We start from the raw sequence: 26,697 nt of genomic DNA, 5'->3' as shown, positions 1-26,697 counted from the left end.
ATAAAAAGGCCTAATATAACGTTGAACAAAAGTTTCCGTATATTATTCAAACAAAGGAAAGGACCCCAAAATCCACCCAATCCAAAAGAAAAGGCTTTGAAATTGGCATAAGCCTGATAAGAACTCAGTTACCAAGCCTCCTTTTGTTTATAAAATGAACTCAAGCTACACAGAATTATAAGCAAGCCAAACAGACGCACATCAATATACCCTCTGTTGCCTAATGTTTCTTTACCATAATTGAATCACACATTCAATTTCTAAAAACAATACGAAAATCTTTATCATACAAAGGTTCTTCAAACTCTAAACTTCCAGTGGTCCTGCAAGGATTTCTGGTTGAACTCTATACTGTTTTTCTAAAAACATCACACTACGTAGAATACTTCTAGTAAAGAGGATTCTAGATGTTTTAGAATATAGAAGAAATTTAAATACTTCCATTAGAAATTCATTATTGTTAATTATGGCATCATGTGATCAAAAGTCCTATATTGTAATATAATGTTTGATAGTATTCAACATACTGATTTACATGTTAGATTCTGAAAACATATGTACTAAATGAATAAACAAAAAGGTGTGGGGGCAGAGGAAAATAGAAACTCTTAGAGGGATAATTAAGAAAGATATTATCAGTCAGTCATTAATACCCTCAGAGTCCTTCATCAGACCTATTACCCAAACAAGATTTTGAAAAAATGTGATAGAAGTGGGAAAACAGGATCGTGATACAAAATACCACACCTGTTTTGGGAGGGACAGGGTAAGCCTCCAGTATTTGGGATATATAAGGAGAAGTCAGGTCCCTAAAAATGACTTCACAATTTTACCTAGGCCATTTGTGCTACCTTGAGTCGTTTGAGTAACTGTTTGTAGTTTATATAATTCAGTGTAACTGAGTAAGACGGAAAAAGATTTTGAAGACCCAAACTATAAACTACCAAATTAATAAAACGTGAGCAGTTACATAGATATATTCCAGAAGACTGGAATTTGGTTCTCTCACAACAATTCTTGTCAAGAGCCTCTTCCATGCCAAGCACTAAAATGAGCCCTGATGTCACAATAGCTGAGACACAAACAGCCCCAGCAGGTGGAGTTAAAGCCTATATACAGGAAGACACTTACATAGCAACTTAAGAAGACATTTAAATAAATGTTAATAGTAGCTACATGGGGTTCAACAAAGTAAACAGAGGGGTTTCCAACATAGTGTAGGAAATATGAGAATGTTAAGACTTAAGCTAATAAATAGGAAAGGGGTTCAAATAGCAGGTATCAACATCTGGAGCCTCTAACAGAGATGAACGCTCCTCCCTGAATTACCTTTTTCACTTGGCTTCCATAAAATACCAAGCTTTCCTGAGTGTCCTACTTCACTAGCCCCTCTCTTAAATCTGCTTTGCTGATCATCCTCCTCTTCCTGACCTCTCACTGTTAACAGTGCCCCAGAGCTCAATCCTAAGCTGCTTCTCTCCACAGCATCGCATCCAGTGACACTGGTTTTAATACCATTCAAATGGTAATGATCCTAAATATACTTCTTCAGCTTAGACCTCTCCCCAGAGTTCCAGATTCCTCTATCCAACTACCCACCCTTCACTTCGATTTGTAAACCTATCAGATGTCTCAAACTTATGTCCAAAACAGAATTCTTGATTTCCCTGCACCAGTGCTTCAGTATTAACAAATGGTATCACCATTCACCCAGTTGCTCAAGGCAAAAAACACCATGTCACCTCGGGACACTTGCACTTCCCTTTCTCTCTGTTTTGAGGAAATCTTCCAAGTGGCCAGCTCACCATTATCGCTTAATTTCGTGTCCCAATGTCACTTCCTCAGAGGGGCTTTCCTGACCCCTCTATTTAAAACAGAACATCCGTAACCCCACTGATCACCTCAAAATTCTCTCTTTACTTTTCATAGCACTTATAATGACCTGACATTACTTTTTTTAAATACAGTATCCTTAACACCTAGAAGAGTGCCATGCACTCAGTAAGCGTTCAGTAAATACCTACTGAACGAATGTAACAGGTTTACTACAGAAAGCACTCTGAACTGAAGACAGATTTAGGGATCACCAGCATGTACATAGTACTTAAAGCTGCAGGAGTGAATGAGATTGCCCACAGTGAAAAAGAAAAGAGCAAATGAAATCATTTTAACTGTACTAAAGGAAGCTTCCATTCAAAGAAACATAATAATAAATCTTTAAATATTTATCCTCTGCTTTCATAATTTATCTTTCATATAAATTTAGATTTTCACATAGTATTAGATTTTAACTTATTTTACACATTAAATCTTACAATGAGGCTCAATCCAAAATTAGACTAGAACAATCTTAACTGTCTGCCTGGGTAGACTAGACAGCAAGTCATGACAACAAGTTAATGATAGCTAAACAAAATGCCAATACCTCTGCATCTTCGTCAAGTTGCAATTGCCTGGCAATAGCTTCATCTTTTAATCTGGAATCATCTGCATTTTGTGGAGGCTATATTTCAAAGAAAATCAAGCAATATCAACATAAACCTTAAGTTAAAAATAAGGTGTTTTTTCTTAACAATAATTTGAATAAATACACCAATGAGGGATAAGTATATTAGTCATGAAACAGTCTCAACACACACCAGCCAAAAAATTATGTCCATGGCTACTCCCTGACCATATCCAATTTCCTAATGAGTGAATATACTACGGACAGATGGTTCTCATTTAATTCTGCTGAAATGTTCAAAAGAAGTACCAAAAAAAAAAAAAAAACCTATAGAGTAATATCTTGGCTTTAGAAGTGGTCCAGAACATTGGCAAACCAATATATGAGAATGATTACATTGTCTTATGGAGGCACTAATGAAATCATCACACCCCATCTGGCAGGCTTGAATGTAGGTCCCTAACTACTTTCACTAATTTATCTGCATGTCTGTTTCCTAAACCTCCAGAAAAAGATGAATCCAGTATCAGCCAAAGTAGAGAAGGTCAAAGTACAGGTAGGCTCTATTCATAAATTATGAATTTATGACCTCATTTGGGAACAAATTTATTGTTCAGTTTTGTCTGACTGAGATAAATAGTAAAACAGGTTTGCATTCTGAGTATTTAAATCCTAACACAATTTATTCTTACGATTTAAATGATCTTTTTTCATTTTCAAATATGAACAACTTAAATGTGTGATATTCTAACTTCCTCATCCTCCAAAGTAACAGCAATACATTTTACCCATAATCATAGGAAAATTATTTTCATCAATAAAATGCTGATCTACTTACATCCAAGTTTCACCTCTTATTAACAACAGTGAATAGGTATAAATCCTGAACACTCTCGGTCACATGTAGAGCACTCACCTCTTTTCTTCTGCTTGCCACCATCTTCTTATCGGATCTTTGGACACTTCCAGTTCCAAAATAATCAAGCACTGATGTAGGAGTAAGCTTTATCGGTGATAAAGGCTTATTCTTAGTCTTAGTGTATTCTTCATTCTTTTTCATGTTTGATGCTCCAAGGTAACTATTTGTAGATCCTCCGTTCTCTTTTGATTTGGAGGCTGCCTTCTTACACACAAAGTCATCTTCTTCATCTTAAGGGGAATATAACCAAATATTGTTTGATAAAACATTAATTCTAATTATAAAAACAACCACTTCCATCAACTTTATGAAAAATAAACAAGAGCTATGGGATGCTTTTTTCTTCCTCTTGGATAAATGCAACAGTTATCCTCACAATTACCAATGCCAGGTCCGTAATACACCATTCCCCGCCCAGAGTACACAATCCTATTTATTTACTCATTTATTCAACAAATATTTACTGAGTATCCATTGTGTCTTAGGCACTGAGAATACAGCAGTGGAAAAAAACAAAGCAAAAACAAAAATCCCTGCCTTCACAGAGCGTGGAGTCTAGAAGAGAAAGCAGATATAGAAACACACTGTCAAGTTGTAAGTGCTCTGAAGAAAAAGTAAAACAGGATGAAGAATTAGAGTGATGAAGGGTGCTCTTTTAGATAGGATAGTCAGGAAAAGCCTCTTTGATAAGCCACATCTGAACAGAGCCCTGAAATGGAATGACTTGAGGCAAGAATGTTCAGACAAGGAAAACCCTAAGGGCAAAAGCCTTAAACTGAGTGTGGTTGGAGGTTCCTGTGACTGCAGCACAATGAAGGGGGTCCATCACAACAGCTAAGGTGAGAGAGGTAGAGGACTGTGGGACTTAAATAGAAAAAAAATTAGATTTTATTTTAGAATGAGAATCCACTGGAAAATTTTCAGCAGATCAGTGAGTAATCCAACTTAAGCCATATCCCTTGGAGAACACACTGTTGAGGGATAAAAGCAAATGCAGGGAGACCATTTGGAAAGCTACTTGACATAGTTCCAGAGGAAATGTTGAAGACTTTGGACTAGAGTGGTGTTTGCAGAGGTAGAAAGAAGCTGTCAAAGTCTAGCTATATATTGAAGGTGGACTGTCTATCAATATCTCACCATTCATTTGACTTTGTTTTGTTACATTTTATTTTCTAAAAAGTTTCTACTAAACATCTGTTTTTAGAAGTCTTTCTAAGCAGTCATGACAATGTTTAGATAATTAGAGACCCAAAAAATGCACCTCAAAATGGCCTTAGTAAACTTTTTTTGGTTGGTTCAGTGATTCACAAGATAAAAAGCTTTTTACTTTGTCCTAATAAAGAGAAATCCAATAGAAAGAAAAATCTAAAAGGCAATTGTGAAGAGTAGGCCACTGTAGGGGAGGGAGAATTCACTTTATAAATTTGGTGCAAGGCCACATACAATGGGTCTTACTTCTGCTCAGGTACTCATTCAACCAAGAGCATTTGCTAAGGGTCTTATGTGAAAGCATTATGCTATTCCTAGGTGGCTGCCATCTCAAACATAAAAAGTACCTAAGATATGTAAAAATCAAAAAGGATTTAGTCTTACTCTCTAATTCTATTCATATTAAAATGAAACTATGAACTTTACAAAGCATAACTAACTCTTACAGGTTCCTGAGTACTGAATGCAAAAATGCAGTATTTAAAATTAAGAGAATAGTAGACATCTCTGAGGACGCCCACAGAGTTCATTACAAGTCCACATTCTCTAAGAACTTATACCCTACCCTGCCCTCCAAGGGCCTCCAATAACCATAGATGTGTTCATTAGATGGCTCCATATTCCTTGCCATCATAAACTGGACGAAGAGTGGGCACTTGAACAAGGTGGGCCCAATCTTACCCCTGAACTAATGTGTACAAAGATTTATTCTTGTACTCAGTGAGATACAACAGTGGCCTTCTAATAAATTCCATTTTGCTTACAACAAATGCAATCAAAGCTTTTAATTAAAGCATACCTGTTTTTCTTATCTTCAACTATAGTCAATCTACCTTTAAGCTTAAACTAAAAATTCATTCATCAACCTTTCTAAGCATATTCAAAGCTTGATATACTTACCTGATTTCAGTTTAACCATGTGTTGACAGGAGTCAACAGACTAAGTTCAGTCATTCATATTTCTGCTCTCCCTATCTGACAACCAGTCCTTCTCTGTCTCTGCCATCTGATTCAGATGGTTCTGCAAAAGCTAGGTGACATTATCACCATTCCACTTAGGAACAATAGCCAAGCAAATCACCCATAATAGTCCTAGTAACCACTGAGAATGGAATCTGAAACTCCTTTCCTGCTATCTAAGATCACAACATGATGAATTATTATGTAATAGAAACCCCATTTTTTAATAATTTATGGTTTGTCTATTGTAAACCTCTAGACTCAGTTAAGCTGTAGCATAACCAAATCAGTAGCACTCAACACCAAACTACTCTACCTTAGCAGTCAAAACAAACTACACAAAATGCCCGTAAGGAAAGATCCAAAACAAAAACAACATTGCTGATATCCTGGCTTTAATTAAAAACAAAATAAGAAAACCACAAAACTGAGACCTCCTAAGTACCGGACATCCAACACATCTCCTTAGGCAGTAAGTGCAAAATTAAAAGCATATCTAGTGTACATAAGATAAGACTTCTAATCTTATCTGAGAGCTTATTAAATTTTATAATTATTACTTGGCTTGCTTTAAGTTCAACAACTGTACTTCTGGGCAAGAGGGATTCCATTAACAGAGAAAGAACAAAATTAAGTTGTCTCTGTGAAATGGTAGTCCTCTAGTAGTTTTCCCCCCATTAAAAAATGCCAAAAGCAGTACATCTAGCCATGCATTCAAAGAATATGACAAAAAGTCCCAGAACTGAATGGACCGAGGTGACCACTGTTTTCCTGTTAGAGTTCTTTCTTCATCACATAAGAACTTCCTTATTATGTAAAATACTGTATCTGTCCTTAAGAAATTAATTCAGACAAGATCAATCACTGCTATTTGGTACAGCCTCAGAAAGGGAAACAATGGTATTGCAGGTATTTACAATCCCTAGCTTAACCCTTTTCTCCAGCAATCTTGTAAACATTTACAGGCAATAGGCTAACATGAAATTTAGTGAGATCAAGAATTTCTAAATATGAAAATGAATATATGTATGTACATGCATGACTGGGACATTGTGCTGTACACCAGAAACTGACACATTATAATTGACTGTACTTCAGTAAAAAAATAAAAAATAGAAGTTTCTAAGACTATCAGATTAAAAGGATTGTTGGCAAGGGTGTAGGAAAATGGGACCTTCACATACAAAATAGGCAACAGTATTTTTAAATATTAAATTTTTAAATATCTTTATGGGGGCAATCTTGCAATATGTATCAAAACCTCACATACTGCATATTCATTAACTGAACCCAGCTATTCCATTTCTAAGAAATTAGTCTAAAACCAAAACAAAATAAAGCAAATGAACACATACACAAAGATATATGTATAAAAATGCTTCTGTAGCATTTGTTCATTCAAAAGTATGAAGAACAGACTGCAAAAGGGCAGAAAAAAGATAAAGGAAGTATTAAGGGACTAACACAATTTAGGCAAAAAAGAAAGCCTCAACTACGACAGTGGCACCAAAGATAGAGATAAGTGAACATTGTTTATAAAGTCAGAAAACAAATAACCTAAATATCTATCCATATGTTCAACCATGTAATGGAATTCTATGCAGCATCAGAAAATTATAATGTATATACATATTTACTGACATAAAGATATTTGTATGTTTATTAAGTGACAAAAGCAAAAGACAGAATGCTTAATAATGTATATGTATCTACCTATCTATATATTTATAGTTATGCTTTTTAAATCCAGAATTTCAAAGATCTGAAAAGAATAAAATGTTAGCAACCTTTATCTCCGGATAGGTGATTACGTATTTTTCACTTCTTTCATCGTATTTTTTGTCTGCATTTTATACTTCTATTTTTAACCTACATCTAATATTTTAAAACAAATTGACTATCTCCTAGAAACTCCCTGTTCCCTTGGCTTTGAGACAGAAAAGGCTTGGCTTTAGCTTCTCCCTCCTGTTTTTCTTTGCTTACTTCTGTCATTGTTTATCAGCATGTCTGTTAATTCTGTCATTAGCTTCAGGGACTTCATGGTATCTTTTTATTTATTTACTATTAATAATAGTTATCATAATTGAGCATTAAACTACCTGCCAGGTACTCTACCACATTATGTACAGTGCATTATCTTCAGTCAACTAGTTCCATCTCTTATTCAATACATGGATCCCATTTTCCAAAGTGCTGAAAAACATACAGACTGGGCTTAAATACTTCCAAAATTGAGCAGTGTAATTCAATGTGATCTCCTCTTTGCTTAGTGAATAGCACTACTGTACTCTTTAGAAGAGTTCTTCCTTACATTAAGCCGAAATACTTTCCTGTAAATTTCACCTACTTTCCTTAATCCATCCTTTTTCACATTCAGCATTTGAAGACTGCCCTCATTCCTTCCTTAGGTCCTCTTGGAAGACAGTTTCAAACCACTCACCATCTGGGTCACTGGGAATATTAGATTTTTAAAAATCAAAGTGCCCAATATTGCACCTCACCATGTTATAATAGACATTCAATAAATATAAAAGATATTCAAAAAATAATACATTTTCTAGTGAAAACAACATGAACCAAAAGTCCAAAAAACTAGAATTCCAACCTCACTTCAACTTACTATTACTATTTTAATTAATTATCTGGGATTCACTGTCTTCCTCTGCAAAACGTTGGACCAAACTCTTTTAAGATTTTCCCTTCTATAATTCTGAGAATCTGTGGATAGTTACATAGAGTTTTTTAATTAGTATATTCAACACTGGTGAGAATGTGATGAGTTCGTATCAATATAAACACTAACTATGGAAGTGTAAACTAGTATGACTTTTCTAGAAAGAAATATCGCAAAACATATCTAGAACCTTAAAAAAGCTCATAACCTCTAGCATAGCAATTCTTGGAAATAATCATAGATGTTGACAAATATTTATATACAAATATTTTATCACACTATTAAGAACATGAAAAATGTAAGCAACAAAAATAATTAAAACCAGAAAGGCTATATAAATTGTGGTCTAGTCATATGATGGATTCACGCAAAAGTTAAAAATTAAGCCCAAATTTCAAAGCTCAAAAAAAATTACAAAAACAGCAAAATTAAGCAGAAAAAAAACAAAAATACATCACTTTCTTCTTGTAGGTCAGCTTTAACATTATAGGTATAAAATGTCACGCCTAAAAGGGAGCCTCTTTTCACAGCCTTCTCTATTAGAGATCTCTTTACAATAGTGGAGGGTAACACAGCTACTCTCTAAATTTTTGGCTTAGAATACATGGGTTTAAACTTAACAATGTCTTCAAGCTATAGAGCCAAAAACTATACTATACCTAAACACAAATATAATTGTATAAACATTTTCATAGATACTGAGTAAAAATGTAATATGAAGTATTCTATATGAAATATCAAGTATGTTTTCATTGTACTAAGCAAAAATTGTACAAGGTCCCTGTTTCTCTACTAGACACAAAATAAATAGCTCTCCAAGCTCCTTGGAAAGCAGGAGCAATTCTAGTGAAATAGTCATGCAAAAAGGAAAAAAAAATCAACTTGCTTGATTTGACACTTATTTAGTGCCCTGTGATTTGTGCACTTCTCCAAACTTCCTATAGTTATGAGAAAAACACCAAAAAAGTAAATTCATGATCCTGGGCATAAAGATATTTCTTATCAATATAGAGGATTTCATCAAGGTGAATATAGGAAAATAAATAGATATTCTATAAAGTCACAGGCATATCTGAAGGCATTCTGTCATCTTGGCTTGATTACACTAGAAAATCTGAAGAAAGCAGCAGTCCTGCTGTCTCCACATTATGACTTCTGAGCAAGCTGTCTTAAGACCCCTTCAGCTAGCCCTTGATATTTCGAAGGCTATATTCCAATATATTTTGAAGAAAGAAGGCAAAGAAGGCCAAGGATTAGAACAATGCAACTAGCTCCCTGACAAAGATAGTCATTTACCAGGTGTTGCTGTGACCATCCTCACATAAAATAAATATCTTACGATCCTACACAGTGTGTAGAGGTGAAACATTCCAAATAAAGTTATGGTTGTTTTCCTTTATTAACATTTGTTCTTGTTTTCTAATGAGCCTAAATTTGTTCTGCCTTGTCAGAAGCCAAAGGCAAAACTGTGTTCTCTTCTCCCTAGAAACTTATAATAAAATAATGACAAATAGATCTAACTCAAATTTCTGTGACCTAGTTGAAAATCATGGGCAATTGAACACTCAGAATTTCCCCCCAGGATACCTGACTCCTTCTAAAAACATCATTTATTTTTATTTATATACAACATAACCTCAAATGTGGTAACAATCACCAAGAAAACTAGCATTATCCAGTGCAGAGCAGAGGAATTGCCTGGAAGAGAAGATTGCTTTGCCACTTTGAGTTAGATACATTCATTTATTTAGAAGGAAAACAAATGAAAGAGTAAGAAAATAATGGGCAGGTTTCTAAAACAATCTAATTCTGAAGTTCCCACTGCAGAGAGTTTGGGATTCTGATTTTTTTTTTCCCTTCAGTCTGAAATACACAGAAACCAACAGACACCATGCCAGAGAAATCTGGTTATAGAGATTAAAAATAATTTATTTTGCAACAAGTCAAAAACCAAAAAGAGAATCTGAGTGTGTAGAGCCTTTTTCTACTAAGTTCCTTTCTGAAACTTCCTTGAGTCAAAAATTCATACTGTCATTTTGGTTGTGGACATAGAGAAAGGTTCACGCATGTTCAGTCTTCAATAAATACTCGTTAATTAAGCGGATGGAAGAGAAACTACACATACCATCGCTGCACCAGTTATGAGGTGTGAGAACCAGACATTTTGTGGTGAATCACAAAATGATTTATGTGGTGAATAAGATATACTGCAGTATAATGAAATAAAACTGAGACTGCTCATCTTTAATCAAGAAATTGCAGATATCATGATTCTTTACTAATAAATCCTCTTAGAATCAAATGGAATTGATTATATGTTAAGAATAAAGCTATTTAATAATTCATGAGGTCTAGTGAGGTAGGTAAGTAACATTAAGACAAAAAGTACTAGTTTGTGCTGTGATGTTATCTACCACATAAGTGCTAAGTCCCCACGAGAGCAGGAATACCGTCCATGGAAAGTCACAGCTGGTTTTAATTACTGGGAAAGCAATGAAGAAGAAAATGGAACATTTCACTACTTACGCTCCTCCTTCCTCCACTGCTTCTCCCAGAAAAAGAAAAAGGTTTGGGCTTAGCGGGGGGAAGGCTGGACAACTGGCCACAGGTACTCTATCCAGAGCTTCTTACAACTCTAAGGCATGAAACAGGCAATAGGAGGAAACCTGACTGGTGAAAAAGGTTACGAGAATGGTTCAGCAATGCAATTCCCCACTTCCGTTCCCATTCTACTTCCCTGAACAGGGGAGGATTAACAATGCTGATTTCAGTATTAAGTCCAAGTATAAATCACCTATATATTATTTTATTAGTACTTAAATTAATGACATTTTCATAATGTAATCCTACTTCCTTAGCATTCTGGAATACAATCCTGTGTCTCTCATGGTTTTACAAGTGCCCGACAACAAAATACGTGTTAACAGAACAAACAACACTCAATAATCATTCCAGACACCCTAGTGCTTCATTTTTCACTATGTCCTTTTCAATTCTCCTTCTCCATATGCCACTGAATTCTTTTCAGGTCTCAAATATGCACTACGGAAAAAGGACTGAAGAACAAACCAGGCAAAAATGCTTATAAGAAAGCATCTAGCTCTAATAACGTTTTAGTCAAAATGAATTTGTGAATAAAATTGCTAAAGCAATGAGTAACCTCTGAATCATCATATAAAATGGAAGAAGTCTCTAAAGATTAAAGAAGAGAAATGGAGTCCTAATTGTCAAAAAGAGAAAGACACAACCACAGAACTATAGAAGTAGAAAGGGTTGGTGACAATTCTCTGCAACAATATCAAGAGCAGGTCAAAAAGAAGAGTATTTAACTGAAGCAGATAGAGATTCACTGAAAATCAACTATGCTGGCTTAAGTCACCATTTATTTTATGAGTTACGGGACTAGTAGATGAGGTAAATACTAGAAACAAGGATGTCAGGACTTCAACAAAGCATCTACCAAATTCTCTTCCAATAGGCTGTGGCAGGGTTCTCACCCTCAGCATTATTTACATTTTGAGGCAAATATTTGTTTGTTGTAGGGAGCTCTCCTGTGCACTGTAGCATGTTTAATAGCATCTCTGGCCTCTACTAACTAGATGCCACAGAACCTGCCAGTTGTGATGATCAAAAATATCTCCATATATGCCAAAGGTCCTCTGGGAGGCAAAATCACCCTTGATTAAGAGGCAATGAATGATGGCAATATGGAGAAATACAAGGAAAGTAACAGTAGTTACTAAGATTCATAAGCAATTGAACAGCTTATTCATAAGGCATTGAAAAGCTGTATCCAGGGTACAGATAATGAATTAGGTCGATTTTGAAAAAGGTTTCTTTACATGTCCCTTAATACTAAACAATTTTACTGCTGATTCAGAAAGAGATACATAATAGATTTATCGAATTTGTAGATTAGATATATATCAGCTAATACGAAAAAAATAAGTGAATGAGGGACATCCAAAGAACTACCGGATTCTTCCAGAGTGAAGCTTTGTGCAACCTTAGATTGAAAATTGATTCTCTGAGAATAAGCTTTTTTAAAGTAAGTCTTAAAGCAAACCCAAATATTAAGTAGTTTTGAAGATCAAATGAGACAGATAGGAAATATAAATCATAAATGATGCTATTCCATTTCATGAAGTCAGTAAAAAAAAGTATTTTGCTGTACACCAGAAATTCACACAACATTGTAAACTGACTATACCTCAATTTAAAAAAAAAAGTATTTTGAAAAAATTTTATAAAAGTGTACAAGACAAAATTGGTTTTAACATTATTCTCATAGAATTCTCCCTGCCTTTCACTGTGGACACAAGGGTCTCAAAATAAGAGATTCCAACACAGAAGATACTGTAATTATGAAAATACAAGGTAAAATACTAGGTAGTATTAATCTGGGGTAAGTAACTGTGAAATTTTAAACTGAACTTTAAAAGTAGATTTTCTCTTATAAATATAATCTCAAATCTCTCCTTCTCCCAGGAAATGTGTCTTGAACCTCCAAAAGTTACCTCTCTAATGTCTAAATATCCTTGGAAGATATTTTTATCACTGTTTGTTGTTTCCTTATATTACAATTTTTATGTAAAAGGTATATCTTCCCAATAGACTTTAAGCCCTTGAAGACACGACTAAGCTTTATTCTTCTACCTATTTCATAGATTGTCCAGTACAGTGCTGTGCAGTGAACACATCACATCTGCTAAATAAATTAATGAGAACTTAATACTGTTAAATAAAAGTATACAAATTTAAAATTTTTAAAAATAGATGACAGAATCAGGATACAAAAGCCTGGAATCTAACAAGATAAAAACATAAGCGTTTACTTCAGAAAGAAATTTAATGAGGATAAATGTAAAGGGCTTGAGAAGCAGAAAGTGGAAGCGCTGCTCTATTCTTCATTATACAGATAGATAAACTACATTCTTAAAATGAATGCCACTGAACCTCAAGAGATACTATTGTCTTCTAAGTGATTATATTTTCATTGTGAATTGCCTACTTACTGATAGTTAATTAGGTTCTATTGTAATGAAGCATAACTAAGTATGTTCACATCAATAATCCAATATCCAAAATAAGAGTATGAGAAAAATTGAGTGCATCCTATTAAATTCTATACAGAAGTTTAAAAGAATGAGATAGGGATCTTTCTGTATCGAAGGAAAGAAAGAATAGGATTGGGGGGACATGGAGGGAGGGAAGGAAAGAGGAAAGGGAGGGAGATGAAACACATTAAGTTATGAAAAAGCAAGCTGGAGAAATGTTACAAGATGCCACTCTCAAATATGTGTATGTATATATGTACACATGTATTTGTGTGTGTGTGTGTATGTATATCTGTTTTAATTTATATAGCTATGTAAGGTAAAAGGGATGAATGAGGGAATGGAACATTTTATCTAAATTGTTTAATTCTTTTCAGTGAGAATGTGTTACTTAGATAATTTAAATAATATTAATCTAAATAGTCATCCCCCAAAATGCTAAACTTAGTTTCTTTTATAGTCTTAGTGCACAAATCAATACTAATTTTTGAACAAGTATGATCAATAAAATATAATATACAGTTCTTAAGTTTCCTTTCACTTCAAGGAAATTTTCCATCTCAGTCACTCTAGGTTTCCCTGAAAACGGTCTAAGAAAAGCTCTCTACCCTATACAAAATCTATTTCTATTTAACTGGTACACAAAACTACATGTCTCTAAAAATTAGCAAAAAGAATGTTATACACCACCTCCAATAATATTTTCTGCTACTATTTCCCCAAGTCACAAGTCACTGACACTACCTGGTAACCTGGAGAACACTACATTCCCAGTTCTTTCCCATTTAATGTCCCTGAAATAATCCTAACTTCAAGAGCACTATCTGCCTCTGGAATTATGTGCTTAATGAAAATTTACAGTCGTAAACTATTCTCAAGACAGGGAAAACCAACACTATTTTCAACCAAGCACCAGCAGCCCCTGATGAAATTGCATAATAAAAGGTCATCTATGCCAAACAAAACTCAAGGTCTCTTGCTTCATTCAACAACTAAAAGTAAATATATTTACCTAGTACAAGTATTTGGGTTTTTACCAAGCTACAAGAACATTTTACTACACAGTCAATGGTTAGCTATGAAGATATTTACAAGCAATTTTTTTCCTTTTCCTGTAATTTGGGAAACTACTGTAGTTAATGTACTTTAAAAATCAGTAAGTAATAGGGGGGATGGGTATAGTTCAATGGTAGAATGCACTGCTTAGCATGCACGAGGTCCTGGGTTCAAACCCAGGTACTTCCATTAAAAAAAAAAAATCAGTAAGTAATAAAAGACAAATTTAATCAAACAAAGTGACAGTGAAAAGTGTGTCATGGAGTTAAATGATAAGCCTAAAGTTCTATATAATAAAATAGCCTAAAGAACCATATACTAATATAAACAAATGTACCTGAAGTAGGTTATTTTCTAAAGTAAGGTTATTTCATAAATATGTGTCTCGTTTATAAGTCATGTGTAATAGGAATAAAATGTGAGCCACATTCAAAAAAAAGTAAAAAGAAACTAGTGAAATTAATTTTAATAATATATTTCACTTATTCCAACATACTCAAATTATTATTTCAGCATGTAATCAATGCTGAAAAATTATTCCTAAGATGATTTATCTTTTTCTTTTGTACTAAGTCTTTGAAATCTGTACCTCCCATGTACAACACTCTCAAGTGCTCAATAGCGACATGTAACTAGCAGTGCCCTTACTGGACAGCAAACGTCTATGACATAAGTGGGTCAAATATAATTTCTAAATTTCTAAAGCACAGTTATATAATCAAAAAAAGCCCTATAGGAACTTAAGCAAAAGCAAATTTAAAGGCAGATGTAGGCATACAATAAAGTCAAAATACAAGAATAACAGTTAATACTTACTGAGCACTTACTATGTACCAGATCCTATTTTAAGTGCTTTTCAAGTATTATCTCATTTGATCAGCACAAAAACTCTGACCTAGGCACTTGTAATATCCCCATTTTACCAACAGGGAAACTAAGACATGGGGAAGGCAAATGAAGGTTTAACCCAGGCAAGAGGTTTAACTCAAGAGCTCATGCTCTTAAACACTACACATGCTGTACTTCAAGAAAAATAAAAAATAATTTTTAAAGTTGGCTTATAAAAAGTATGGAATAGTAAAAGCAAAATTAATTCTTTTGTAATTAACAGGTTTTTAAAACTGAATCTTGTCATATAATCTTTCTTCATAAGAAGTTCCAAATCTCAAAACAAAAAAAATTACAACTAAAAGGTTAGAATTTTTATTTGTAAACTACCACAAATACTTTATTTAACTTTATACTGGTAGTGATAATATTTACATTTACAATGTGAATATTTACTCATAATCAGCATTGAAAAATTATACTTTTAGCTTAAAGAAAGAATTATTTTAATGTCAAGCAATTTCTAATTAATTTATTAATTTCAAGAAGCTACAATTTTCTTTTTTTAAAACTCATTATATCTCTGATTTTATTATGCTAATTTTATTGCAGACCTCCTTCTAACAGTCTCATTCTCTTTACAAAGGGAAGGAAAAGGGCTTATCTTCTTCCCATCCACCTGTCATTTCAAGGCATCAAAAAGTCTGAAAGGATAAAATAGGTAAGAAAACGGCTAGCTTCTTTCCTGTATCCCAACATCATATTAGATGGGTATACTGTACCAAGATTTTTTGCTAAAACAGGGGACAACATTCATTTCCACATATACATTCCCTTGGCAGAATGACAAAAACACTGCCTAATGTTCATAAAAATTTCAGATAAAATGCTGGTTATCTCTTCAGAAAATAACATTCAGAAACACCTGGTCTGAAATAAACAGCCCTGTGTTAAAGAAAATCTGTGGTCAGAGCTTAAATTGTCTGACCCTTCTGTGTACTTAAAATCACAAGATAATGTTAACCTTGCTCCACAGGTGAAGGCCATAGCTGTCTGCACACTAACTTTGACCTTTTCAGGGTGTCATTGGAAAGCCTGATCACACCATCTTCAGTTACATAATAAACCTATCACCAAACTGTTTTTAGCATCCCTCCCACATATGCAAAACCTGACAAAAGTGGCCAGATCTAAGAGGGGGGCTTTTTAACAGAAGAGTGCATTTGCACAAGATGCTTGAGCAGATATTTAGCAACAGAACTGAAAGGTTCAAGAGTCAATCTACTACATGCCATAAAGAAATATTTCAGTGTAAAAAAAAAATTTTATAGAAAATATGCTCATGTCACTTATTTTGTCTTTGATCATTTAAACAACTTTATTAAATATGTTAATATTTAATGATGAGCTATAAAGCTCATCTATGGACTTTTGTTTTTATTTTTCCCTTTTGACAGCCTATCATTTATGTTTTGGGCACTGGGTCTGGCCCTTTCATATGCCTCCTCCCATTAAGTTTTCCGAACTAGCCTATTCAATTGGTGTTTCTGCTTTAATAGAAAGGGAGAAAAGACTCCCTTTAGCCCACACAGCTATTAGATGGGAACCAAGAATGTACCCCCCAGGCAGAGCTTCTGACCGTCTTCCGGTCTCAGGTTCTTTCTACAACATAAGGACTTCTTTCCTGTTTCCTTCCCTACTTAATTATCAGTTTATCTACAATGAGTACCTTCACACTCTCAAGTAACAGCCCATACATGTAAGCAAATTCCAATCACATTAAAACATTAGAGGTAATTGCATGGTATGTAAATTATATCTCAATAAAGCTGTTGTTTAAAAAATTTTTTTTAATGTAAGCATGCTAATAACATCAACTCTCCAATTATTCTAATAGGAGACCATGGATAGCATGGCTGAAGAAAGCCCATAGGTAATCCAAAAATCTAATCTACAACTCATCCCTCAAAATGTTTACAGATCAGTCTCTTACTATTGTTAACTTTTTAAGACTCTCATTACTTCAATCCTAGATTATAGGAAATGCCTTAACCTCCCTAATTATGATTTTTCTATTCTCCTTCCCACCCTAAATGCTCACAATCTAGCAATCACTCAAACACTATTTTCATCATTCCATAACTCTGTTCAAAAACTTTATAGGTTCCCTTTTCTCTGCTATATTAAGTTCCTCTGCCTAGCTTTCAAGGTCTTCCCTAAACCAGTTTCATCTACCTCCTACTACCCCTCATCATGTGGGCAATCTCTATGGTGTCCTACAAACATATCAAGCCTTGTGCTGGATGCTGTGCCTTAAATAATCCCATCCTATTAACCTGACATGTTCTTTCCCTCCATCACCTGCTCATCCTTCAAGGGTCAGATCAAATTTTACGCTCTCCATCAAGCCCTCTTCCTGACTATCGTATATAGCAGCCTCAGGTAATTCCTACAGTATTAATAAGTCTTTAGTCATCTTTTATCCCCAGGACCTAGTATCCAGGATGTAAAAGACTATACATAAATGTTCGTTGAATATATGTTGTAACATGCTGTGCCAAAATAATTGTGGTTTTTACCCTGTCTCTTCAAACCAAGTGTATTCACTAGCAATATAAGTAGCAGAGTGCTAAAAATAACGGTGTCAGAGGTTTTCCTCAAGGTGAACAAATCAATGAGGTATCAGATGCTCTAATGGCCCCTTCAAGCGTTTCTATACAGGAATTGATTCAACAAACTCTATGAATTTGAAAATGGTCTCCTCTAGGAGTTAACAATGCTAAAATCAAATGACTTTACAATGACCTATTCTATGTCTTTTTCCCTAAGATGACAATATAATTCAGGGCTTATCACCATAAAAGAATACTATCTATGAAACAATTATTTATACTATGAAATCTTAAGGTTAGTGTACATTTATAAATGTCTTTTGCTTTTTGACCACTCAAAACAGATCAAATAAATGTAAGTATAAAGAACAATCATTTTTTGAAAAGCCAGTGCTAAAATCTTTAGTGTCACTAGATAATACAAGGAATTTGCATCACATCTGTGCTAGATTATAAACCACAAATATGAATAAACATTATATACTTAGATTGTTATGACTTTAGCCCAAGGTAAAAAACAACAAAAAAATTTTAAAACAACCTGGTAATATTTCAATACCTGATTCAAGATAGAGTTTCAATATATATGATTCAATATGGAGCACTTAAAAAAAATTTCAAGAGCCAATTCCCCTGTAATTGGCCCTTAACCCACAGAAAATGCCAAAGGTAATTACAGCCTTTCCCTGGTAAGTATAATTCAACAAAGAAAAAAGGCAGCCGAAATTCAGTTCAAAGTAAAGGAGGTACATTTAGATTCCAATGAGAAACTCAACAACATAACACACACTATTTCTCTCTGAAATAATAAACATACTCAGTACCCTTACCTGTTTCTGAAATGTATGTAACGGGATCCTGGTGTCTAATTTTAGCAGGTTTAGAAGTCAGTGGCAATTTTTCTGGTTGCTTTTTGGTGTTTTTTACCTGCATTGTTTCCTCTGATTCTGAATCTGAACACAACAGGTAAATAAACAAAACTTTGAAAAGAAATAGTATAATACAGTGTGTTTTTACAAAGGTTATTAACCAATTCCTCAAGACCATTTTCAAGGCAAATCTCTTTTATAAATTCTCATAGGTTACTTCAACCCACTTGGGCTTTTGTTATTACTTTTCTGTTGCTGCTATAACAAATCAGCACAAACTTAGTGGCTTAAAACAACACAAATATATTATCTTACAGTTCTGGAGGTTACAAATCCAATTTGGGTCTCACTGGGCTAAAATCAAGTACCAGGAAGGCTGTGATCCTCTCTGGATACTCAAGGGAAAAATCCATTTCCTTGCCTTTTCCAGTTTCTAGTGACAGCCAGCATTCCTTAGCTCACTGGCCCCCTCCTCCTTCGTCTTCAAAACCTACAACATTAGGCAAGTTCTTTTCATGCTGCCATCTGATTCTCTGACCTTCTTCCATAGTCAGTCTCTCTCTAAATTTCTTCATCTGCCTCCCTCTCCCTGTGAATATAGGGCCCACCCAGATAATCTCCCTACTTCTAGGTCATCTGATTATCAACCTTAATGTCACCTGCAATTTTAATTTCCTTTTGCCATATAACCCAACATATTCACAGGTTCTAGTGTGGATATCTTTGGGAGCCATTATTCTGTCTACCACAATCTAATCACCCAGAACATTTAAGTGTAAATCAAGACAAAGTAGAAGTATCTAGTATATGCCTGGTACAATGGGAGTTTCATAAACTTTAGTATCCTTTCTCTTCTTCTCACCATGCATTTACAAATCCTGTCTCATGCTGTTCAAAACTGTACCAAACAATTAAATTTCCACTTTCCCAAAAGATGGAAACTCTGGGGGAATGGGGGTATGTACTTATTTCAAATTCTTTACAATATACAGCAGCAGAAGACTCACAATAAACACTCAATTACTTTTAGATTTGAGTCAGAAACTTTGCCATCACTGTCAAAATCCTGACAATCTATAAATGCTTCCTTATGTTATATTTTTAATTTTAAAAATTCACACCAGATAGATCTTGTCCAAAACAGCAAAACCTAAAAATTCCTGAGTTCTACCATTATTTTAACATACCATAAAAGGCATGCATAAAAGTGTACAATTTCTATCTTTAAAAGTACAGTCGACCCTTGAACATGGGTTTTAATTCTGCAGGTCCATTTATACATGAATTTTTTCAATAAATATATTGGAAAAAAATTTGGAGATTTGCGATAATTTGAAAAAACTCACAAACCAATCACATAGCCTAGAAATATTGAAAAAATTAAGAAAAGGTGTGTCATGAATGTATACAATATATGTAGATAATAGTCTATTCTTACATACATATAAGGTGATATGTAACACAAAATTAGTATGTGTTAGTCTTCTATTTTGTACATTTGCTTTCAAAGAATAATATTACTGAACAGTATGCCTCTGTCTCATACAGGATACTGCATATCAGCCTATGCACAGGTAAGTTTTTTTTTTTAATGTAACAATGTTTCTAATACTATATTATGAATATGACTGTAATACTGTACGCCATGACAATTTTATAACGATTCATTCATTAGTGAATAGCCTAGGCTACCATGAAGCAATTATTATTAATTGGCTGTTTATGTTATCAGCAAGACTTCTGGTCAACAGCAGGCTATTAACAGTTTTTTGGAGGAGTCAAAAGTTATATGCAGATTTTCAACTTGGGGGAGAGGTCAGAGCCCCTACCCTCGCATTGTTCAAGGGTCAACTACATATTCAAAGAAAGTGTTTTAATTGTGTTTGATTCTTTTTAAATGCAACAGAAAAGGACCAGATTAAAAGCATAAAAATTAAATTTTAGATCTTTGTTTCTGAAGCAATATTTTAAGGCACTATTTTAAAATTCAGTTTTCAAGAAACTCAGCTGAAAGAAAATAGGTATTTTTAAAAATAAATATACCATATTCAAATTAAGTTTGAGACATGCTATATATACTATATCCCTTTCTGAACAAAACTTTAATACATGAACATATTTAGGCTCTGATAAATTCAGTAGTGTAATAAAACTGTTTTCAACTTCATTGGAACATAAAGCCCTCTTCTCAAAGCATCTAGTAACATCATAGAGAACTGTGTGTCTCAGAACATCAGTTTGGTAAACATTGTTCTAACAGATACAAAATAATTTTTAAAACTTTAAAGCGCCTCAAAAGAAATATTACCTGAATCATAAATGATCCTCTTTTTCTTGTTTGGTTGCTTCTGTCTGAAGTCATCATCTTTACAGGAACTATTTACCTATAAACATTACAGTATAATTAGAACATAAACTATAGAAATGATCCCTGAAATGTGTATGTAAGACTGAACGATTACACTGTACACCAGAAATTGACATAACATTGTAAACTGACTATACTCCAAGAAAAAAAAAAAAAAGAAAAACAGAAAGAAAAAGAAAAGAACACGAAGAAGTCCATATAACTTAGCTATTTTTTCCTCATTAGATTTGGGCTTATTAGTTCACAGCTGGAGAAACACTGCCCCCCAGGAGACATTTTTGCTTGTCATAACTGGGGTGGGGCTATTACCAGCATATAATGGGTAGACTAGGGATGCTACTAAACATTCTACAATGCACAGGGCACTCCTTAACAACTAAGAATTATCCAGCCCCAGACGTCAATAATGCCCTAATTAGGCTAAAGAAAAGGCCAGACTTATCATCAAAAAGACAAGAGATGACAAATACTGGCGTGGATGTGGAGAAAAGGGAAGCGTTGTGCACTGTCGGTAAGATTGTAAATTGGTACAGCCACTATGAAAACAGCATGGAGGTTCCCCCCAAAATTAAAAATAGACCTAACTACCATATGACCCAGCAATTCTACTTTTGGGAATATACCCAAAGGAAACAAAAACACTAACTTAAAAAGATATCCACACCCACATGCTCATAGCAGCATTATTTACAATAGCCATGACACCAAAACAACCTACGTGTCCATCAATGGATGAATGGATAAAGAAGTTGTGGTATATGTATGTACTACCTCAATCACAGATAGATCCATAATAATGGAATACTATTTAGCCATAAAAATTAGGTTATCCTACCATTTGCAACAACATGGATAGAACTTGAAAGTATTATGCTAAGTGAAATAAGTCAGGCAGAGAAAGACAAATACTATATATCTCACTTGTATGTCAAATCTTTTAAAAAAACAAAACACAAACAAAAAAAACCTCATAACCAAACTCATAGAAAAAGAGATCAGATCTGTGGTTACCAGAGGCAGGAGGTCAGGGGAACTGGAGGAAGGTGGTCAAAAGGTACAGACTTCCGGTTTTAAGATAAATAAGTGCTAGGGATGTAATGTACAACATGAAGACTACAGTTAACACTGCTGTATGATATATAGGAAAGTTAAAAGAGTGGATCCTAACAGTTCTTAGCACAAGGAGAAATTTTTTCTTTCTTTTCTTTTGTGGTAATCATTTCATAATATGTGTAAATCAAACCATCATGCTGTACACTTCAAACTTAAACAATCAAGCGTGTCTATTATTTCTCAATAAAACTGGGGGAAAAAGATTGGCCAGATAATAATCACATCAGATGGGAAAGAAAGAACTGTAGAAAAAGCTGTACTATTATTCAGCTCCATTTTCATTACTAATCTATATGTAACACAGAATAAAAGTATGTCAGCGATTAGAAGGCAAGAATTTACTGAAAATGAAAGATAGAGACAGAAATAAAAGCTAAGGATCTGTGGGCCTACCACTACCCAATGCCTGGTGGAAAGCTAAATAAAACCAAGGCAAAAAGAGGTGTTAATGTTTATATTTTCAGTTATGTATCACATTTCTAACATACTTATTAAGTACTACTAATATTTTGCAGTCATACATCACATTTCTAATGTATTCAAATTTTCCAAAAAAGCATCAAGAAAGCAGACAGAAAGAAATAAAATCAATTATAAGGGAGAACTATGTTTCTATCCATTATAATGAAACTTCAAAAACGTAAGCACAATTAAGTAGCTTGGAAGAAAATGAAATGAATAAACCATTATAATTCAAATATCACCAGACCAAAGGACAAAATTAGAAACAACCACAGTAATTCAAAAGTAGAAGACGGTATCCCAGAAAGGAGAGAGCCACAGAATGGGAGTCCCAAATTCTGTCAATAAACTTAACCCAAATTTGTGGCTGTCTCCTGAACTACATAAGCACAGAACAACTCCAAATACCCAGATAAAGTTAAAAAAGTTAAACAACTATGCCCATTGCTGCCCATCATAGGATGGACAAGAGTTTGGAGTTTGAGTTCAGCCAAGTTAATTGCCTGCTAAACCAAAAGATTTAACACCCTTTGGAGGAATATAACAGAATCCAAAGTTCCTACACTGTAAAATTCACACTCTCCAAGGTAAATCCAAAATAACCAAACATACAGAGAAACAGGAAATGTGACCTGTGATGGTTAATTTTATGTGTCAATTTGACTGGGCAACAAGGCGCCCAAATATTTCATCAAGCATTACTCTGCGTGTTTCTGTGAAGGTGTTTTTGTATGACGTTAACATTTAAATCAAACTGAGTAAAGCAGACTGCACTCCCTGTTAAGAGTGGGCTTCATCAAACAAGTTGAAGGCCTGAAGAGAACAAAAGGCTGAACCTCTCCCAAATAAGAGGATTCCTCCTTCATGATTGCCTTGAAGCTAGGACATCAGTTTTTCTTGCCTTCAGACCAGAACTAAAACATCAGCTCTTCCTGGGACTCAAGTCTACTAGCTTTCAGACTGGAACCACATCATTGGCTCTCCTGGTCTCCTGTTCACAGGCCTTCAGACTCAGACTTGAACTACACCATCAGCTATCATGCGTCTCCAGCTTGCCAACTGTAGGTCGTGGGACTTGTTAAGACTCCATAATCACATGAGTTGATTATTTAAAATAAATTTCTTTTCAGGTTCTGTTTCTCTGAAGAATCCTGACCAACACAGATTTTGTTATTGAAAAGTGGAGTGCAACTGTAAAAAATGCCTAAAATATGGAAGCACCTTTGGAACGGGGTAATGGTAGAGGCTGGAAGAGTTCTATTGGACACGCTAAAAAAAAAAAAAAAAAGAAAAGAAAAGGTCTAGACTGCTATAAAGAAACTATTGGCAGAAATTTGGATGTTATAGGCAATTTCAGCAAGGTCTCAAGAAGAAAAATGAGAGGTATAAAGCCGCTATTGTCTTGAGAATACATGTATCATCATAAACAGAATACTGGTAGAAATATGAGTATTAAAGGTCATTCTGTTAAGGTTTCAGATAGAAATGAGGAACAGGCTATTGAAAACTAGAGGAAAGGCAGTCCTTGTTATAAAATGGCAAAGAACTTGGCTGAATTTGTGTTCTAGCGCTTTTTGAAAGACAGAACTGTAAACAATGAAACTGGATATTTAGCTGAGGAGATTTCTAAGCAAAATGTTGGAAGGTGCAGCCTGGGTCTTTCTGACTCTTCTAGCAAAATCCATGAGGAGAGAGATGAATGGTTAACCAAAAAAGGAACCAAAACTTAAAGATCTGGAAAATTCTCAACCTGTCTACATTGCAAAAAATGAGAATGTGTGTCCTGAAAAGAATACTAAAAGTTTGTTGGACTATCAGCTGATAAAGAGATTATGGGATATACATGCAAAAACACTGCCAGTTTGAAATGAAGCAGACAAAATGAAGAAGGCTATCAAGCTTCTTGATTCTACAGGATAGGACAACAGAGTTATTCAGCTGCAAACCTACACTATTCTCCAAGAATAGGAAAGAAAGACCCTGAAGGAGATTGAAAGATCAAAGCTGCCTCATCCCCTATTCCAAGAGATCAGACAGCATCTACCCAGTAACCTTGGGATAAGACCACCCTGAAGAGCTGTGGAGGTGGGACCACTACCCCAGTGGGTCCAGAAGGCAGGGCATCAAGCTATAGAAGAATATTCTCAAGCTTTAAGATCAAACAAAATTTGCCTTGCTAGATTTTAGACTTGCTTGGCACTGCTACCCTTTCTTCCTCCTGATTTCTCCCTTTTGAAATGGGAATGTACATTCTATACCTGTCCTACCATTGTACTTTGGAAACATATGTTGTCTGGTTTCACAGGTTCACAGCTGGAGAAGAATTTTGCCTCAGGATGCATCATATCTCAAGTTTCACCCATATCTGATTTACATGATAATTTTAGATAAATCTCTGGAGTGTAGAGCTGATGATGCAATGAGTTAAGACTTTTGGGGGCTGTTAGAATGAAATGAATGTATTTTGCATGCAAGGACATGAATTTTAGGGGGCCACTGGCAGAATGTTACAGAATGAATGCTTGTATCCCCCCAAAATTCGTATGTTGAGTTCCTACTATGGCTGTATTTGGAGATGGAGTCTCTACGGAGGTAATTAAGATTAAATGAGGTCACAGGGATGACCCTTGATCTGACAAGTAAGCTCATCTGCATGCACACACATGCACACACTCACTCACCCTCTCTGTGTCTTAACCACTCTCTCTCCCTATGCACTCACACCAAGGAAAGACCTTGTGAGGACACAGCAAGAAGGCAGCCATCTGCATGCCAGAAAAACAGCTCTCATTATAAAATGAATTGGCTGGAATCCTAATCATAGACTTCTAGATCTCAGAACTATAAGAAAATAAATTTCTGTTACTTAAGCCAGCCAGTCTATGGTATTTTATGGTAGCCCAAGCTAATACATAAGCCATAGACTCAAGATAAAAGGCCTTAACTGAGACCAAGCCTAATATAACCCAAATACTAAAATTAGCAAACAAGAAATTTAAAGGAGCTACTATAGCTACACTTATGAACATAAAGGAAAGAAATTAAAAACCATGAAAAGGAACCAAATGGAGAGTCTAAAATTGAAAATTTTAATATTTAAAATATTTACTATGTAGGTTTAACAGCAAATTGGACACGACAGAAGAGTCAACGAACCTGAAGATAATAATAGAGAAATTATCCCAATCTGAAGTACAGAGGAAAAAAAGAACAAAATGAATAAGCCTCAATGATCTGTGATGCAATTACAAAATCCTAATATGTATATAATTGGAATGACAGAAGAAGAGGAGAGAGAGAATGGGGCAGATATATGTATTTGAAGAAACAATGGCAAAGAGATCCCAAATCTGAAGAAAGATACAGATTTACAGGCTCAAGAACCTCAGAAACCCTACAAAGTATAAACACAAGAAAACCACACCCAGCTACACCATAGGTAAAGTTAAAACCCAAAGATAAAAAGACAGTCTTTCAAAGCAGCATGAGAAAAACAATGCATTAAATACAAAAAACAAAAACAAAAAACAATATGAATAACTGCTAACATCTCATCAGAAAAAATGGAGACCAAAACACAGTAGAACATCTTTAAAGTGCTGAAACAAAAAAATGTCAATCCAAAAATTCCATATCCAGCAAAAGTAACCTTCAAGAGTGAAAGTAAAACAAAGACAAAAACTTAACAGAATTCATTGCCAACAGACCTATCCTACAAGAAATGCTTAAGAAAATTCTTCAGGTTTAAAGGAAATAACATTAGATGGAAATTCAGATCTTCAATAAGAAATGAAAATCACCAGAAATGGCAAGCACATGATTAAATATAAAAGATCATTTTTCTCTTTTAATTTCTTTAAAATACATGTCAGTTTAGAGCAATAATTATTACACTGAATGTGAAGTATTAACATAAGCAGATGTAATACATATGGCCAACTAGGGCATAAAGGATGGGGCAGTGGTAAACCGATCTGTAGTTGCAAAACTCTTATATTTTACACAAAGTGTAACTCAGATACATTATTGCAGCCATTGCCTGTGCTTTTCATAGTGACATATCTTAACTTCTCTGAAGCCCAAGGAGGACAGGGAAAAGAATAAAACTTTCCTCCAAAGCCTTC

General features: G+C 34.6%; 1 protein-coding gene across 3 annotated transcripts in view; it reads right to left on the bottom strand.

Moving 5' to 3' along the window:
* RFC1 (replication factor C subunit 1) overlaps positions 1 to 26,697 on the bottom strand; it is a 63,259-nt gene that overhangs the window by 26,385 nt on the left and 10,177 nt on the right. For all 3 annotated transcript variants that reach the window (XM_064487388.1, XM_031435881.2, XM_010980388.3), the window contains exons 3-6: positions 20,939 to 21,014; positions 18,592 to 18,714; positions 3,363 to 3,595; positions 2,426 to 2,503 (exon numbers count right to left, since the gene is read on the bottom strand). In XM_064487388.1, the coding sequence (XP_064343458.1) occupies positions 2,426 to 2,503; positions 3,363 to 3,595; positions 18,592 to 18,714; positions 20,939 to 21,014 (510 nt within the window). The remainder of the gene's footprint in view (positions 1 to 2,425; positions 2,504 to 3,362; positions 3,596 to 18,591; positions 18,715 to 20,938; positions 21,015 to 26,697) is intronic.

This window comes from Camelus dromedarius, chromosome 1 (genome assembly GCF_036321535.1).
Source record: "Camelus dromedarius isolate mCamDro1 chromosome 1, mCamDro1.pat, whole genome shotgun sequence".
NCBI classification, from domain to species: domain Eukaryota; kingdom Metazoa; phylum Chordata; class Mammalia; order Artiodactyla; family Camelidae; genus Camelus; species Camelus dromedarius.
The sequence above is the reverse complement of the archived record's forward strand: the minus strand, read 5'-3'. Positions and strand labels throughout refer to the sequence as shown.